At 32.8% G+C, this 19,597-nt stretch overlaps 2 protein-coding genes across 3 annotated transcripts; both read right to left on the bottom strand.

Annotated features, from left to right (window-relative positions):
* Positions 1 to 2,862: 2,862 nt before the first annotated feature.
* On the bottom strand, positions 2,863 to 4,839 carry LOC124823361 (uncharacterized). 2 transcript variants are annotated; one of them, XM_047295551.2, is made up of 2 exons: positions 4,680 to 4,839; positions 2,863 to 3,693 (listed from the first exon to the last, which is right to left on the bottom strand). In XM_047295551.2, exons 1-2 carry the CDS (start codon positions 4,719 to 4,721, stop codon positions 2,977 to 2,979), a joined length of 759 nt encoding a protein of 252 aa, XP_047151507.1. In that variant the 5' UTR covers positions 4,722 to 4,839; the 3' UTR covers positions 2,863 to 2,976. The 2 variants fall into 2 exon arrangements, with proteins under 2 accessions (XP_047151507.1, XP_047151508.1); XM_047295552.2 differs by having other exon boundaries at positions 2,863 to 3,690; positions 4,680 to 4,836.
* A 2,067-nt stretch (positions 4,840 to 6,906) lies between these two features.
* LOC124823362 (clathrin heavy chain 1) lies at positions 6,907 to 19,381 on the bottom strand. The gene is made up of 29 exons (XM_088091897.1): positions 19,116 to 19,381; positions 18,586 to 18,790; positions 17,490 to 17,578; positions 17,316 to 17,394; positions 17,042 to 17,169; positions 16,247 to 16,345; positions 16,016 to 16,124; positions 15,246 to 15,325; positions 14,944 to 15,171; positions 14,791 to 14,856; positions 13,882 to 13,998; positions 13,368 to 13,565; positions 13,109 to 13,225; positions 12,852 to 12,911; positions 12,542 to 12,628; positions 12,111 to 12,329; positions 11,955 to 12,017; positions 11,763 to 11,867; positions 11,569 to 11,681; positions 11,201 to 11,453; positions 10,957 to 11,093; positions 10,602 to 10,880; positions 9,517 to 10,519; positions 8,762 to 9,247; positions 8,495 to 8,665; positions 8,228 to 8,413; positions 7,789 to 7,911; positions 7,562 to 7,672; positions 6,907 to 7,429 (listed from the first exon to the last, which is right to left on the bottom strand). Exons 1-29 carry the CDS (start codon positions 19,158 to 19,160, stop codon positions 7,283 to 7,285), a joined length of 5,103 nt encoding a protein of 1,700 aa, XP_087948023.1. The 5' UTR covers positions 19,161 to 19,381; the 3' UTR covers positions 6,907 to 7,282.
* Positions 19,382 to 19,597: the final 216 nt, after the last annotated feature.

The raw sequence follows: 19,597 nt of genomic DNA, 5'->3' as shown, positions 1-19,597 counted from the left end.
TAATTAATTAATAAAATATGCCAATAGCTTAAATGAATTAGCATCTTAATATGTTAATCAGTAACTTCTAACTTAAAAATTACATAGACTCAAAAAAAATTGAGTAAAATCGAGTAAACCGAAGAATTAAGAAAAAAAATATTTTGATAATTTTTTTTCAATATTTTGACAATTTTTTTTACAATATTTTGACACAGTACATATATCATTTTCTCAATAATTCATAATTTATTTGTTATTGTGTTGATATTTTCTAAACTCAATAAAAAAATTACATGTATACTGAATCAAAATTTTATTTAAAAATTTGTGTTAATATATGATTATTCGAATAATTATGTGATTAAGAAAAACTTAATGACTATGGAAAAGTATTTTCTTTATAATTATAAAAATAAATTTTATTTTGAAAGGTGGTTATAGTCATAGTTTTTTGAGAAAGAAATCCAAATTCATCATGATGTTGGTAATTATTGTCGATTTTCTGTGTTTTTATTTGTGCATTTTTTTTTGGATCAGTCCTATATAGCATTTTTTATTTTATGAAAAAGAAAAACAATTTTCAAGATTATCCTTTAAAGGAAGACGATGAGGGCGAGAGATTAGAAGATAGGGTCCATTTAAACATGTAAGAATATTGTCCTTAAATAATTATTTGAGGATTTTTAAATAAGTGAAATGTAGGAGTAATTAAAATGTAAGTTGACTAAATTGTGATGATGAGTTTTAGTGTGCATATGAATTTATTGATGAATTTTAATGTAGAAGCGTACGAGAGTGATGAGTTTTTGAGTAAACAGTGAATTATAGTGTGTAGATGAGCAAATAATGAATGTGATGAGTACCAAATAATAATGAGCATTGAAGTAAGTGACCAAATACTGTTACTTCTACTCTTTTTAATTTGTCTTTAATATACAAATAAAAAACTTGAAACACATTTTATTGATTTTTTTTATACAAAACTAATTTTTATAGATCTTAATAAAAATATAAAAATATAAATAAGCATGACAAACAATAGAAACATGGAACACTTTAGGGTAAATTTACGCAGTTAATCAGTTCAAATTATTTTATATAACTGTTATTAAAGGAAAACAAGTATTTAACATTCATAATTTTTTTTTTATAAATTGACTCTTCAATTTTATTTTTATTCCAATTCATCTTTGAAGCTCTATCTTATTTGAAGGTAGATAAATTAATTTTAATTTCATCTCATTTAATTTTAAAACTTATCACTTTTATAAACTGGTTTCTTATATTAAATTGGGTTGAATTCTCAATCAATAATTTACTTTAAATCCAATCAATCATTAGTTTTAGTTTTATAAATCACTTTTCCATCAACAAAAACATAATAAAATTTAGAACTAAGTTACGCAATATATAAAGCTTGTTTATTTATTTTGGTCTTCATTTTTTAGTTATTTTCTTTTTTGAATTCACTTCTTTACTATATCTTAATACGTGAAAAAATTACTTGTAACAGAAGAATTAAAAGATTATAGAATAATCTATATTTAAACTAAATAATTTAACTTGTTATAAAAGACTATGAAAAGAAGGGTAAATTTTCAGAATCAATTACAATGTATTAAAAAAGTTTGAGGTGTTTTACTTAAACCATGTAAAATTCAAGGTTGTTTTTGAATGGAATTGAAATTCATGATATTTAATAGCAAGTGAGATAAAATTTAAAGATCAGTTAAAATATAAGTAAAGTTTAAGGTCTGTTTATTAAAATTAGGAGAGTTAAATACTTTTTAAAATTATTTTTTTTATCAGACATAATAATTTATATAAATGGTAATATACACAATTTAATTCACTGCTACTGAGACTACATTTCCTATTTTTCATCCTTTAAAATTTGAATAAGAATTATCCTTCATACAAAAATGTTAATACTCTGTATTCTATTATGTATAAAATTAAATTAAGCAAAACAATTAAAAGAATAAATTTTCCATTTATAACAATTTCATTCGACTTAAACATTACTATTTCTATTGGATTTTGAACTGTCTTCCTGTAGGAAAAAAACTTGTAAATGTGAAAGTTTATTTTATCTCGACTATGTAAGAAAAACAAAGTCAAATTAGTTTAATTTTAAGATTTATTTTACTAACTATCAAGTCAACGTCTTTCAGTCCTATGCTAAAAATTTTAATATTTTTTCTTTCTTCAAGAAGTCAACCTTACTTTATAAAAGATCTCATTTTTTCTTTTCAATTTCGCTTAAACTTTCAAAACCTTCCACAAATTTATCTCAAACTTATTCCAGCTACTAACTATTTGAATATAAATGAAAAAATGCATCATTTTAAGTAAAGTGAAATAATGGAAGAATTAAATTATAGAAATTAACAAATGAAATGATTAAATTTGAAAATAAAATGATTGTAGAAGGAATTAAAATCATTCACTGAGTATAAATAAATCTAAACAGTAACATTTTATTCTAGATAAGATAATTACCTTTTATATAAGTGACACATACAAATAATCATAATAATGTGTTTGTCATGGCTATATGACAATAAACATTTTGTCGATAATGACTTTTTTGTGCAACAACACTTTATTGTATTGCATAAATTAATTACTGAAAGGTTTTTTTGATAAAACCAAAACAAAAGTAAAAGCAGGCCACTTTTTATCTTTCAGTACAACAATACTATACTATGAGAATTGAAAAGAAAGAACAGAATTAATAAAAAAATACCAAGAAAATGATAAAATGGCAGGTATAATGTTGAGCTTTATATATTGTTTTCTACATCCACCCTGAATTAAATGTTTACCAGCTTATAAAACAATAATGATTATAAAAACAATTAACTTGAAAAAAAGATCTGAGCACCTAAGAAATGAAAAACTGATGATTAAGAAACAGCATGAGTTGATGAAGTTTGAAGCAGCTGAAGCTTTTCTAAACTACATTTATGTTGAATTCTTAAAGAAGACATCTCAGTACTCATTGAAATGGATTGCACCAACTTTCCACACAATGAAAGTTGTTGCAAACATGATTGAGCTGATTAAAACAAAAGAGAATACAATGAGAAAGAGATCAGAACCCCCAGGAAACTGAAAAGTGAAGCCTGTTGACAAGCCTCGTTTGCTATCATCAAACAGATTAGTTGGAGCCTCTGGAAGTCCAGATTTTCTCTTCCCTTTGTCACTTTGCTTTGAAGCTTCTAACACTCTGCTGCTCATGTCTGCTTTAGATGCTTTCGATTGGGGGTTTCGGTTGCCGGCTCGAGCCGCCTTTAACCGCTCTCTTGCTGTAAGGGAAGCTCCTTTCGTTGCAGATTGTGACTTAGAAGATGCTGCTGCCGATGATGATCCTTGCTCTTGGTTAATCGAACCATTGGAAGAATCTAATGTTTTAGATACTGACTCAGCATCAACTTTAGCTTGCAGCTGGAAATTTTCATCTGGGGGATTCAGGGATGATAATTGATCACTGGTTGGTGAATTTTCAGCATTGTCAAATTCCTCAGTAATATTGTTGTCTGCTGCAAGCTGATCACTGTCTGCAACTGGAAGACAGTGGCCAAATCTTCTTTCTTTGACAAGCTTTCTCGATCTAGATACTACCGAGAAGGGTGTAAATCGAGTGGCCTTAGGTAAAGAAGCTCCAACAGAATATCTTGATGCATCATGATACTTGGTTTCCAACTTCTAATGGAGAATGAAAGACTTTTGTAAGAGATCAGAAAAACGATATTCCAAAATAGCATAATCAATGATAAACAAAATAATTGTTAATGAATTGCATGCAAGTCCAGCCTTGGTGCCCCTTGTTTCAGAGGGCTTTGTTGCCATATGATTGGTACATCAGCAAATTCCTAGTTGCATAGTACTGCTTTCTTTACATGTTATTGATCCATCTTTGTTTACAATAGAGTTCTTGTTAAGATATTCTTAAATCATACCAGAGAATCACACTACTCTAGTTGAAGGGCTTGAAATAAAATTGTATATGTTTCAGTACAGTACCGAAACAATGGCTATCACAAGAAGTTCATCTAACGAAAACTTTTTATTCTATAGAACAAATAACTATAAACATTAACATCATGATTATTATTTACCTCCATAAAAGTCCCCAGTCAAATAATTCCTACCTTCTAAATTTCTGTATGCATTCCCTACGATCTCTTACAGCCCAAAACATAAATTTCTGAATTTTCCTGAACCTCTACTTTTAGATTTGTGGATTTGAACAAAACTCAATCTTATGAGAATTGTTCCCTTATATCCATTACTTTGGCAGCTATAATTCTTTGAATTACATAATACTATATTGAAAATTAAAATTTCCCCACCTAACATTTTTTCTCCGTTTACCATTTTCCCCAGTAGAACAAAAGTTCAAGACATCACAGCGCTTTACATATTAATGCGATCCCATCAGTGCCAAACATGTTTTAACTCAAAAGTCTAAACGAATAAAATTTCAGTAATTCGAGTCCCCGAACTTGACGCATATGTTGAAAACGTTGTCACAAATAAAATTCAAAGATGCCCAGAAGGCCAGAAAGGGTGTACAAACACTCCACAGATAATTGAAAACGAAAAGCAAGAATCTGAAATGAGAAAACCATGAAAACAGGAAAACTACAAAGAAAAGTGAAGGGTGAAGTATGAGAACAGGAAGCAGTTACCGTTGAGCTGAAGCTGACTATGGAGTTTAAAGATATGGCCATCTTCTTAGAGTCTTTCAAATTCCAACCATGGATAGCCACAATTAGTGGTCTTCCTCTTACCACTAGATTGTTTATTCAGGACTGAAATTGCTGTTGACACACGCCACATAGCGCGTGACCACACGTAATTTTCTTTTCGAATAAAAGAAAATGGCATCTTTTTATACACGATTTGATCAAATTTCACTCCACATTTAAATTCTACACAAACAAGTATTTCCTAATTTATTACAAAAAAATTCTCCCGAGTTAACTGAATTTTCAAAAAGAAAAGTATAAGATATAAGTGAAAACTTGGTAATTATAGTTGAGTTGAATTAACCTAAAAATGTTTATACTTTAATTAATTTTTAAATTGGTGTTTATAATTTATCTTTTAGAAGTAATGTCTTTATATAATGGTCGTGGTATTTTTGTTTCTTTTAATAGTCATAATGTTTAATAAAAGTTATCATTAGTGATTAAACAAATATCTAAAAATTGAAAACTCTTAGTAGTGGCTTGAACAATTCATTAAGAACAAAAACAAAGTATTGAATAAAAGAAAAAATATTATTAAAATAAATTTTTAATGATTTCGCATTGTTATAGTAATTATTGAAACAACTATCATCTTTGCTTTTGAAAAACATAATTAAAATTTATTTATACGGTTGGATAGTGGATAGTCTATGTTCTTGTAGAAATACCAAGTAAAGTATTGTCTGAAATAATAATTTATAAATGGAAAGTAAAAGTAAGGTCATCCATTAACAGATTAAAAGGTTGAACTCGAATTTATCAAATTCAATTATTAGTTCAACCAATTTTGATAGCGTTTAATTTAAATATCAAATTTGTGTTTATAAATTCAATAAATTGGAAACCAATTTATATATATTTTTAATTTTCTACTATATATTTAACGTGAGCCAATTATAATTCAATGTTTACATCTTTCAGCGACATAATTTCTTTAACAAAGTTCCTTTTTTATTTCACGTTTACTTAGCATTGATATCAATTGATTCTAATCAATTGCTCTCAATCATATCAGTTTAGTTTAGGTTGTACAAAAAAAACCTAAAAAAATGCCTAAACTAAGAAAAATTAATTAATTTAGGTTTTGCTATTTTTAAATCTATCTAAAACAATCCTAAAACTTGTTTTTACCTAGTAACATTTGTTTGTTTACTAGGATGTAATTACACATGACACAAGATAAAAAAAGAAGTGAGAGTATAGACATATTGTGCTTAATTTACAAACTGAACTCAATTATATATATTTTTAAATTAGATTAAGTTAATAAATTTGATTGAGCTTCATTTAGTATATCTAATTAAAATTGAGTTAGTTCATAAATTTCAAACTCGAAGAATCTAACTTTACTCAACTATATAATAAATATATAATGCAAAATATAATTTATCTAATAATTTTATTATTAAATGATATTATATATAAATATTATTAATACATGTATATATATTGTTGTCATCATATATACTTATTATTACAATTAAAATATTTGTAAAGTATTTATACTGAAGAATTTTCCTTTTCTGTTTCTTTTGAATTACTCAACTTTCAACTCAATCATAATTAACTTGAGTTGGAGGATTGTTAGAAGAAGAAAAAAAGTACTTTAAACCCAATCCAACACATCCTTAAAAAAAATTACCTTTTACAAGAATACTATAAGTGTTGTGATTTAAGAGTTTAACATATAAAGGATACGCATCTTTTTACTCTTTTGCTTACGTTAAATTTTTTAAATAATTTTCTCCAGTTCCTTTTTAAGGCTCTTAGATTACGTTGTCTGAAGATTGTTTTATATATTCGAATAGTTTAGCTGTCCTAATGATTAGACGCCTACATTAGGATCACCAACGACATATAGAGGAAAATTTAAAAAAATAACGAAATATAATACACATAACGAACTATAATACAAGATTTCAACTATCAGTATACTATGCACATAACAAAATATACTATTCATGAAAACTTGCAATTATACATTTTATGCCCTAAAAGTACTTGCTGAATAAAGAGAGAAAGAGAGCAATAAATAGTAATGTAGATATTGTAAAAATAAATAAAAACAGTGCAACAAATTCGTACCAATTCAAAACCAAGATCAAACCAGAAATCGAGGTAACGGAACACGCATTTTAAAGAAGATAAGATGCACACAACAGCATGCCAACAAACTGTAATCAGGTAGCTTCCATCACAAGGAAAAGTGGAACAAATCCATGAAAAACATGGGCTAGGAGTCAAAGTCGGTCTATTTCGTATTATGCTTTGGACCATCATTTAATACAAGAAAAATGGCTACATACAGAAAATCCTCGGCTAGCTCGTAAGAGAAGCCCAAAAAATGCCTCAACTATAAAAAATATTACAAAAATATGACACAAACCCCCGAACAGAAACTCGAAATTATTTTGACTAGAACCTCCTCCAATAGAAGCAAGGAAAGAATACTGCATTAAAATCCCAGAAGAAAATGTTTGAAAATAACCAAGCTGCTACGTTGCTCCCTGTATACATTTGAGCTCATGGCCGCTTTCCTGTCAGTAGCTGCTGCCCATGGGTGGCATACCGAAAGGAGGCATTGGAGGCATCCCCAATCCACCCATTGGAGGGGGAGGGGCAAAGCCTCCCATTCCAGGCATTGGTGGTGCGGGCAAAGCAAGAGGCAACAACTGAGCATACATATTCTGCAACGAGAGAGAACATTTTATGCAATGGGTATTCATATAGTTCAATCAAATAAGAATGTTCAATAAATGATCATCAAGAAGATAGAAAATATCAACTAAAGCAGGAAACAAAATGGCGAAACTAATTACCTGTTGTGCAATTACTTCCTTCTCTTCTTGCTCTTTAGCCTTCACTTGGTTCTGAGCTTCAATCTTGTCCTTCACCAGTTCATCAACTTTGCCAGTGTACTCGCGGATAAACTACAACATTAAAAAGAAGACAGTGAAAGAAAGCACAAGATAACACGATGAAAAGGACATATAGGTTAATGTATATATTTAAGTAATAAATAAGCAGGCACAAAAGGAATACAAACCTGCAAGAGATATGGGAAGGCAAAGTCAATCATGTTGTTCATCCAGGCCAACTCGATAGCAATGTCTGCCCGGATCAAATCATAGCAAACAAATAGACACGAGGCAAAGCATTCTTTCTTTCCCTGCATAAGCATGTAGAGAGAAATCTTACACTATATTGACCTCACTCACAATAAAACTCTCCAGAAAGTGAACGTTGATAACAAAACTCCTAACATCAAACTGGCAGAATAAGTTGTGAATATAAGCTTAAAAAAAATCAGTAACAGTACTAGTTGCAAATAACTTTTAGGAACTGCATATGCCGTGGTGAGTGCTGCAGGTGTTGATATAGAGATCGAAAGCATAATAACTTGGTATCTTAGTCTTTAAATAAAACATGTTGAACGAAATGTTGCTAAAGAATGGATTATATGCCGTTGAAATTGAATTTGGTACCTGATCAATGAAATAAACAAGCAACTCCTCAGCAAGTTCACGGTCACCAGATTGTGAAGCTGTCTCCATGGCATCTTTGTAAAGGTTATCCTTTTTAGACAATGCAATGGACTGCTTCCATCTACCTGCCTTCTTGTAAATGTAAGCAGCAACACGCCTCATCTCAAGAAGGTCATGCTTTTCAATCTGTATTTCAGAATAATAGATAATCTATCAGCTTCCTAATATTGAATTGAAAATGTTCAACACCGAATAAATGCAGCTAACCTTTTGTGCAAGGCCTATTTGGTCAAAGTTATCATGCAAATCAATTGACTCGCGCAATCTATCATAGTCTTCCTCCTCGACATATATTTCATTCAGGGCTTCATTAACAGCAGACACATTGTTACTCTGAACTGCAACCATGTATGGCTTGACAAGACGGAGATGACCAGCCTATAAATACAACACAGAGAAAACATTCATTAGTGAAATAGAAAAAAAGGTTATAGAGTAAACAACTGATGAAACTGTTGCCAGCATTAAAGCTACCTTTCGCATGATGTCAACAACACGTGCATGATCAACACGAAGAGCAAGGACATTCAGAACATCATTGATAAGATCAGGATGTTCTTGTAAATAGAAATGAACGGCCTTGTAATACAACTCAACATTAGCAACTTTGACGACAACATCTTTGAATTGCATATGGTCCCATGCTTCAGGTGAATGGTTCATGATGGTTGTTGCAGCATTATCAAACTCGTCATATTGAATGTACAAATAGGTCAGCTCCTTCCAATGTTGTTGTTCGTCACAAGCTCTTATAAGCTTTGGAATGTTGAGCCGGGTTGCAAATAGTTTGATATGTTCCATAAGCTTCTCAGGACGATATCTAGCATATAGAACTCCCAACTCAGTGAAGATACCCATATGTGCCCGTTCTAAACCTAAACCACTCTCCATGAGGGATATTAGTTCGTTGAAGCAACCTCTATTTTGGTAATATTCACTGACCTCTTCCAAGTCATCCACCTACCAAATTCACAATCAAAATTGACTTAACAAGCATCGCAAAGAGTATAAGCTCACAAGCAGCAGACGCAAGTAATGTTCACAAAACCTTCCAATCACCACAAGTTCACAGCATATTTATACATTTTAGTATCTATTTCCCCATTACATTTTGAAAGAACAAATTATTCAACCTTTATAATTTGGAATCAGATGACAGCTAAATAAGAAAAAATCCAGTTAATTTAAAAATTTACTTAATGAATTGCCAAACAAAAACAACAACTTACCTGAATAATAATGTTAAGCCCACATATCTGGGCCAAACGGAACTCCTCTGCATCAACACAGGCAAAGCAAACTTCCTTCCATGTTTTTGCACTGTTAGCTTTCCTTGCTGCATCAACTGCACCTTGGAACTGTTTCAACTTCACAAGTGTAACTGCTAACTTGGCCCAGTTAGATATAAAGGCAAATATGATTTTGGCAGCTTCATATAGTTCTTCATCATACAATCGGTCACCAACATTTTGAAGATTGGCTACATTTGGCATAAGAATGAACTCCTCAATGTCACTGAGCCTATCAATCTTTGCATATGCATAAATGAGCTCACTGTCCACCTTGGGCTCTTTAGTCTTCTGCCGAACCATCAGCAAGTATCTCACCAGGTCATGGTAAACATTGGCATCTTCAGCAGCACGGATAACATCCAAAAATTGTGTAGTATCGTCTGCTCGTATAAAGGACTCAATGGCATCACTTACTAGTCCTTCCCTTAGTTGAGCTTTGGCCACCTGACTCCAAACAGCATCTTCTTCAACTCGGAAAGCAAACTCCACAGCTCTATCAATGCTATGAATATTGTCTAACAAGACATTGACTGCCTGGACATTTAAGTTGAACTTCTTGAAAATTGCAAATGCTTCCTCATATAATTGAGCCTCAACAGCCATATCTCCCACTGCAGGCCCATCAAAATTATCCAGTCTATTAATATAATCCATAACTCTGGATGGATCAGCCTTTATTGCTGTTAAAATAAGTAGATTCTGCAGATTAAAATTGCCACTGAATGCAGAATTCTGAAGGACAATCTTCTCAAGAAGCTCGATCAATTCATGAGGTAGATCAGCCGTCATGAAAGCCTTAACAGCAGCAGATACTTGTTCAGGGCTCTTGCTTTCAGGCAGAGCTGTAGATACAACCTGATCAATAAGTTGCCTTCTGTAGGCATTATCAGGGTTAAGAACTTTGTCCCAAAGATCAGCATCCATCCGCTCAACAACATATCTGTAATCCAAACAAAAGCAGGTAACCATTGGATCCAACGTAATTGTTTAGAGCAAAAAATACATAAGTATAACCCACAAACCTTGCTTGTAGTTTAAACAAAGAATTTTTGTTTGTCACATTGATAAGTTCATCATCACATTGTCCACGCCTATAAGCTACAACTGCTAAGGTGGGATCACGTTTCTCACAATATTTGCCCACAACTCGAGAATCATAGTATGGGTTGGTAGTGAGAAAATGTTCCGGATTATTGTTGCTATCAATGATGATTTTACCCAGTGCATTGTGAACATGTACATCCTGGCTTCCCTCGCTTACAAGATGTTCCAAAAACTGTGTGAGCAAACGAAGCCGATTCCTGCATGACAAATTAACACCAGAGAAAAATTAGAAAGGTGAGCTCAAAAAGTGTAAGATTAGAGAACCGATACTACCTCTTCTCACACTCCTCCACAAGGGGCTCCACCGGCAGTAAGGAACGAACAGAGAGAATCAAGCCTTTGATAAAATCTTCTGGACACTCGTCATCTAAAAGCTGCCCAACGACTAAAGGAGCATTCCCTGGGTTCACCTATAAAGCAAAGCAAAGAAAGACAGACAGTTAACACTGGAAAAGAGAAAGTAGGTAGTATTCAAGAAATAAAAAGGCTACTGAATTATAAATGCAAACTATAATACCTTCTGAACATAACCTTCAATGTAGCGAAGCATGTTGCTTGTGTATAGATAGTGTGTTAGATCTGGAACAAATCCAAATCGGTCACAAACATTAATCAGAGGTCGTGCATCGGGAAGCTTAGCCTCCATTAGAAAGTTCTTTGTTTTCTCAGCATCATAGAAACTTGATTCTCTAGTCACACGCTCAACCTCTTTGATTTGTCCAGTCTTTGCTGCTGCCTCAATGTACTTAAAGTGAATGTCAGGATCCTCACTGTCCATATTCAGGGGGACAGGGGAGAAATTAGCTGATATGAGACAATATCCCCTTTACAGAAGGCATCCCTTGTCCACCAGACAAAACAGTTCTATAAAAGTGAAAGAATTACCTGGAGCTCAAATATGATCCCAGGAAAAAATACAACCCTTCATATGACCTGAATTGCTCAAAAATCTTTATGCAGGCATCAATGCCCAACTGTTCACAATATTCTTTGGCAACCTAGACAGATATAAATAAGCTTTTAGTTATCAATAAAATATTAATAATTTCATATTATAGAAGAAAATTATAGTTTCATACCTGCACAATAATCTGTAGGTTGCCTCTAAGATTGACTAGCAATAAGTCTTTCATGCACTCTAATGCCCATTCTCGTGATAGAGTGCCAAAAAATTCAACAAGTGACTACAAGAACCGAAAAACCACTTAGTATTATTCAAATTAGCACAATGTTTCAATAGATAAACTATAGAAGCAATGGAGCACACAAACCTGTGGTTCAATTGCATGTGTATTTACAATCACACGTTTTATATCTGACAACTCTGTGTAATGCTGCATCAAAAATAATGTAATCAATAGAAAGAGGAGGCTTGTGGGTTAAATAAGAAAAAAAGTAAGAAGAAAACACATTTGGTGAGTCATTACTTGCAAAGCTCGCACATAAAGAGCAGCTTTTTCACAAAGTTGGGCAATACGAGGACGGTCATAATGACTGAACATGCCATTAGCCAAAATTGCATCTGCAACACTAGGGAAAGTAACCAGATTTATCTCCAACACCTTAGTTTGAAGGAACCCATGTTCTGGTAGATTTGGTTTCAGAACATCTAGGAGAAAGGCAGTTGCCTCACGGATCAGATTTCTCTGAACAGGACAAAAAGAAGGTAATACATGAACTGTCAATCAATAATAAATAATTACAGTAAAAACAATGAGGAAAGGACTAGGCGAGTGCTTGTACATAGAAATCAACATAATGCCACATAAAGAAACATTTCATAAATCAATGATCGTGAAGCATGAATATTATATTACTAATCACCATAATAATGACTTAATCATAGTAGATAAACAACCTGAAGAAATAAATCAGTTATGGTGTTATAATCAACTGGGCAACCTCCCTCCATTTGCGACATCATTAATGCAAAATTAACAGCACCCTACAAAACCAAAATGGAAAAAGAAAGAGTTGTTGAATTAGTTAGTACAACGACCAATTTTAGTAAATTGAGAATGAAAAAATAAAATAAAGTTCTATAAATTCTATTCAGAAAATATATAATTTGATAATCAGTATCTAACAGAGTGGCAGACAATGGAAGAAATACAAAGAAATAGCTCAACATAAATAGTGAAAATGAACTACATAGGGTACACTTATACCTGAGGATCTGATCGGAGAATTGTTTGCAAAAGGAAGAGATAGTCAGGTGTGTAGCCAACCTGTAGCCCAAAAGTAATAAAAATTATCAGCCACAAATAGCTCCATTAAAAGCAGAGATAAGATATGAAATGATGTTAATATAACGGTCAATTAAAATACTCTAGGCTAGAATAATATCAAAGAAATTAACAAAAGGAGCACCAAATAATCTGATGAACAAAAATCAGTATAATTTGATAAATAAACAAGCCTCTACCTGCTTAGAGTATATTAGAATCTTGTCAAATTCCCTTCTCTCAGCAAAAGCAGCAACAACTTTTGGAGTAGCTCTGGCTTTGATGTATATTTTTAAAGCAAGATCATTATCCACAGTCTACACGGTAGAACACATTAAACGAAATTAACAAAAAAATCTCATTTCATATTAAATAAACTATTAGGTAAACAAAAAGCAAAAAAAAAAAAGAAAAAAGACAATCAATTAAAAGTATTTCAAAATTTCAAATGCAACCTACCTTTACAAGATCTCCTAGTTCCTCACTGCATTCAAGCTTGTCCTCTGCCAACCAATTCTCCAAAAGGTTTTTCTTGTTCTGGTTTACTACCAGCCTTGACAATTCTAATGACTCAAAGGCATTCAGCTTTCCTCTTGTCAAAAGTGTTCCAAAATACTGCAATAGTGGAGGAGTTTGCCCAGCTTGCACAGGAACACTCTGCCAAATAGAACAACTTGTGACACTTCACCCATGATAGTCTAATTGACCATGAAAAAGGACAAACAGTTCAAATTTCTTTAATCCTTTATCCATAAAAACAAGCAAAGATGAATGCGTAGGTTCAATTTGTTGAGGAAAGAGCACAAACAAAATATTTGATGGCTATGGGTGTGTTTATGCTTCTGTTGTAACCAAATTCAATGGGATTTTCCCACTTTCGAAAACAAAAATACATGAGAATGCCTGTAATGTTTGATTGGTATTCAGTTTGTTGAACAGAAAGACAAACAAGCACTGTAACTTATCACCACACCTGAAATTTTGCAACTGTATCAGGAGTGCGAAGGATTCCTTGTGGAGATTCAGCTGCAAGCTCAGCTGCTTCTTTATACTTTGTTTGGGCAAACAGTTCATGGAATCGTTCAACCACCTATAATGTCAACAAGTTAAGGACTAAAATTCACACACAAAAAAGGTAATGAAAAACAAACTAGTTTAAATGAAGCTAAGACACTCTCTAATCAAACAATACCAAAAAATTATCAAAATATTTGGAAAATAAATACATTATCAAAAACATTAGAGTGCAGATTTCATTAATAGAGAAAAAAAAAAGTAAAAGACTAAAGAAAAAACGTTTGTCGCCATACAGAATTCAGGTCACTCACATAAACTCCTTTGGTCCATGCATCTATCTTTTAGATGCATAAAAAATTTCTACATAAAAAATTGATGGTGTTAAAGAGATACAGAAAATATCAGCAACAGAAGGATGATTCTGTTAAACAGATATGTACTAACTAGAATAGAATAAGTAAATGCTGAAGAGAAATATTAGTAAAAATTCATTAAAGAAGAACACTAACAAATGCCTCACGGAACTGGATAAGGAATCCAAAGTGGATTTTTTTTCATGGGAAATTGTTATCAATGCACTCCATCATGATATGATTCATTTCCAATGCAATCACACTGTATTTCCGTTGAAAACTTTTTATTTACTAATTCATTTATCAATACCTTTAGGACACTCGTTGCCATAAGAGCCTTAAAACATTGTGCATTGTACAAAAGAACGACCATACCAAATATTACACAAGTTGGCATTTACCAATTAAATAAAATCCAATCTAAGATAACACGTGAGATTCAGTAGAACCATCCTAAGTCCTGAAAGCACCCTAATGAAAAAATAGCAAGTTCGATATGAAAACTCACATACCAATTTCTCAGCACCAGGAAGATTTCCTCGCTTGGCAAGATTAACCGCTAGCTCCAAATTGTTTAGCTGTGACAATAAAAAATGAAATTTGTGGAAATGTCACCTTGTTTCCCCCTTTACAATAGGAAAGTGATAACATGATCAGATACATACTTGACCACTGACAAAATTCACAATCGTTTGCTCATTAACAGTAGCCAATAACACCTGGCCTCTCCTGTTAATAGCATAAAAGCCTCCAACTGATGTAGCTTCTGATGTCAAAAATATAGGATCAGGACTAATTCTGTTCCTATATACAGCAGTAGCAGTCTCCAAATCATAGACAAATAGGAGACCAAGTTTCGTAATCACATAAATCAAACTGTATTTGTGGGATATCTGCCAAAAGAGAAAATTATGAATCAAATACCAGCACAGTTTTACAAAATGAACAATTCTAGCAACCTTTGTACCTGCATGGCAACTGGAAAATCATCAGCAAAATCTGGGGGAAAGAAAAGGTCAGCTTGTTTCTTTGTAAACGATGGCTTCCCTGCAAAGACAATCGGTGAGGTAAATTCCGGAATGATGATAAACCAAATCAAAGATTATAAAACTATACAAATGATTTACAGCTATAATACAAAATATCTATCCATGCTTAAATACCCTCATTTCAGTATGCTGCTCACTTTATTTGTGAAGATAATCACAGCAGCAACTTCACTGACTTATCATTAAATAGAAAATCCAAGAGAAGACTGTCACCATCACATTATTCAAAATTTCCAATCATTCATTCAAATTTAGTAATCCCAGGAGCATGACCAATTCTCCAACAGAAAGCAGTATATTTCTTTATTATTAACTGAATCTATTGCCAATAATGAGTAACCTCCTCCATACTGATAGTGCAAAACATGATCACTTCAATTTATCCATCCACAACTTGAAGTTCAAGAAATCATTATTCTGAGTAGAAGAATTTTGAATAACAAGACAAAGGCACCTCTCTGGGCATATCTTTAAGAAAGGTCATTCTTCTCCAAACTTCGGTTCAATAAAGTTTATGACCAGTTTAAATATAGATTTATGATTTAACAGGAAAAGTAACCTTGGAAATTCGATATGGGACAAGGGCAACTAAATTGTAAAGTTAAGTCAGATTTGTCTAATAACAATATTGTCCATTAGATTAATTAATGCTGAAGAGACAGATATGCTAAAGAAAATATATACAGACCTGGCTGAGCACCCAGCTCAATAACATGCAACTTGGATATAATTTGACCAGCATTAAGTGTCTTAGTGGCAAAAGAAATCAAAACAGAAGGATTTTCATTCCCAGGAACCTGTCCAAAAAGCACTTCAGTTTTTCTAGCACATTGTATGACAGTAACATGCTACAGAAATATTTATTTGTAAATATGAAATTAACGAAGGAAAGTAAACAAAGAATCATAAAGAGACACACTTTAAATTGAGCAAATGATGCAGCATGCGCTTCAAGAGCCTGGCTTCGTTGTTGATCCACAGAGAAGAGCTGCATGTTTCCTTTAACCAATTGTTGCCTCTATAGACAACACAACATACAAAAAGAAAAAAAAACAAGATCAGACTCAAACAAATTCTAGTAAAAAGGAAAATGATTATTTCCAAGGATAATCTATCCCAATGGCATAGGCTATATAAATTGTTTTAAATTCAACTCCTCCTCAAAGTGGAATCCTTTGAGCTTGGAGTGTTGACACTACATAAGTCCATTTTTTTCCTTAGAAAGCTTGAAACTCTATGAGAAACAAGGTTTAACGTTAAACCCAGACCACGTAATCAAGGAGGATTAATACCATGCCCAGAACAAAGCGTCCAATATATAGCTTTCAGTTTTTTAATTTAAATGTCATACAATGGTAGCAAAATTTTACACAGATAAATCCAATGGAAACATAAAATTAAAAAATAAAGACATGAATATGAGAAAAAAGAAAAAGTCTAAATAACTAAAACAAGAAACATTATAACCTAGTTACTATCTCCTAGGGAAAAGAAGAAAATATGCCTTTATATTTTTTTTAAATAAATGAAAAAAAAGGATAATGGTAGTCAATAATAAATAGTGAGTGAATTGGGGTGTGGTGTGTTATTGGAAGAGACATTTGGAGAGTGTTAGTAGTACTTATAAATGTAAAATAGGACATACAAAATGTGTATACCAAAAAAATGTATCCCTTTTGTATAAAGTTATAGATGATAGACACTAGAGATATACCTCAGGGGAACCTGGAGCAATACCAATCAAGACCAACCATTTTTCTGAAGGATCACATCGATAATTAATTATTTGATTGTTTGCTAAATTCGCTGTTCTCTCAAACATCTTGACAGGTTCTGAGTCACCTACAATTTACATATATCACACAGAAATATCCTAGTAAAACATTTGAAGATGAGCAAATTTACGCTGAACAGCAATGGATAAACTGAAAAACATAATAGCACAAAACCAAGTTGTCAAGTGGAATTGCAGTTTATCAATTTCTTACCTTCAATTGACCAATGGTATACAGAGGTTTGTGTCACAAGACCCAACAACTTGGGGGTAATCCATTTCCAAAAGACCACCTGCACATGCAATGGGAGCATTCCACAAGGTTTAACAAAGCTCTCGTTATCAACCATCATTTAATAGTGGTTGTATACTTGTACGTAATAGTTACCTGCTCGGGCATCTGATACGATTTCATCTTCGCTTTCATTTCAATATTAAAAATTTGTAGGTGATCTTGAGTTGTTCCTTGGAGTTGAGCTTCAAGAGAAGGATGCAACTTATAAGCAAATATAATCCAAAAGTAAATACTAATTAAAATGCAATGCAAACAGAAGCTTGTGATGTAATCAAATAAAACCTACAATTTTATCCCAATAATTGGAACGCTATGAACAGTGAGCCCTTTTTACACTGGCTATTTTCCTTTGTTCTAGGGGCATTTTTTTCTTAATATGCAACCACTTTCATGCTTCTCAAATGATGGTATCGTGAATAATATATATAATCACAATGTTTAATTGGTCATAGATGAATGGTGAATGGTAAATACATTATCTGAACAATAAATCACGAAAGAGAACCACTTAACAGGTCTATGGCATTACAACCAATGAGATCAGTCCATCTTTAATAAACCTCGTAGGGATAAATTCAAAGCCTATTGGTGACTTCCCCTAATAATCATATTAGCTTAGCATGTGAGAAATGAAAGAAAAGTATGACAGTTTTCTTCGATAAAATTATATCACTTAAGAACATGATCTTTTAATTTATCATATTGGTAAATTGTTAAATAAGAATCAAGCAAAGGCACCTGTTTTACAATAATGTACCCCTAATGATCAGGATGCTTAAGGACACACGCACTCGGTACTCTAGTTAGTAGAACTAATGCTTGAGAAGCAAGTAAGGATCATAAAACCAAAATTAGCTCAGATCGTCTTGTTCAACTAAGTCCTGATACCATGCACGAAGTGCATGTGTTATTCCACTCCTAAACAAGTTCAGACCAAGCTATTTTCATACGATGATGATAACTTCATACGATGATGATAACGATTGCCTCAGTGGCAAAAAGATAAGGAAAGTAAGCTTCATCTCTCCCAAAAAATAAATATATAAAGAATAAAAATTCCCAATTTATACAATACCATAAAAAATCCAACTCAATACCGAAATGGCTTTAGTTAGATTATCCACAACAGTACTAGCCACAAACACAAGTCACAAATTCATGACAAGAATAAAACGAACTAGTATCCAACCTTTCAAGGCAAGGATTCTGGAATTGGGATTCATAAGAGCGGAATCTGCAGTAATAGGCCTCCTCAAAGGCTGATTCGGCATGTTCATATCAACGATAACCACGCTATTCTGCGGAGCCGTTTCTCGAACGCATATATACTTATCGGACTCCATTGTCACATGCGTGAACGTGATGAACTGCGGATTTATGCCAATGCTCGGCAACTGCAATCACAAATCACGCGACACGAGTTACATCACTTTCAATTCACAACACAATCTCACTCAACAGTTCAGAAAAAAGAAAATCAAGAAACATCTAGATCTATGCTAACTCAAAAATAAGAAAACAAAGTAGCGCAGTGAACTTCGTTACAACACGATCGAATTTGTTGCGGAACACTCCATTCGGAAAATAAAAGTTTAGCAGAGCGTAAGAGTGACTTGCAAAACTTTGATTGTTACTATCGGTTATAAAGATAGCAGGTGAAGTGGAGTTGCGAATTAAGCTCAAGAAATCTAGAGTAAACGAAGAGCGCAGAGAACTCACAGTGAGAGCTTCTTTCATGGCGATCGGAGCGTTAGCGGCCGCCATGACGGCTTGGATGGAAGAGTGAGATCTGCGGCGGCGATTGAATTGGAAGAGGAAGAAGAGTCAAAAGAGTGATACAAATCGGTGCGAGATCTGGAAGTAAGTTGGACCTCTAAAGAGAAAAGAGGGAGAGATCTACGGAGGAAGAAAAAAAAAAGGAGGTTCTGACACTAATAAAGCGGGCTTGGTGAGAATCGGAACGAGAAGAGAATTGAATTCCTTAGAAAAAAATAAACGACACGGAAACATTAAAGAATTCTCTCGTCTTATGAGCTAATAAAGCAAATTTACTAAAATAAATCTCAAAATTAAAATCCTACTTAAGTTTAGATTTACAGCCTAGCAATCGGGGATCTGAGTAATTTGATAATGATTTTGTTTACAACTGCCTCAAAATAAGGATTAAGAAATTAATATCTTAGCAAAAAGGAAAACTAATA

The sequence above is a fragment of the Vigna umbellata genome, chromosome 5 (assembly GCF_029865625.1).
Source record: "Vigna umbellata cultivar VRB3 chromosome 5, Vumbellata_1.0, whole genome shotgun sequence".
Taxonomy (NCBI): Eukaryota; Viridiplantae; Streptophyta; class Magnoliopsida; order Fabales; family Fabaceae; genus Vigna; species Vigna umbellata.
This window is presented reverse-complemented; position numbering and strand designations above follow the sequence as displayed.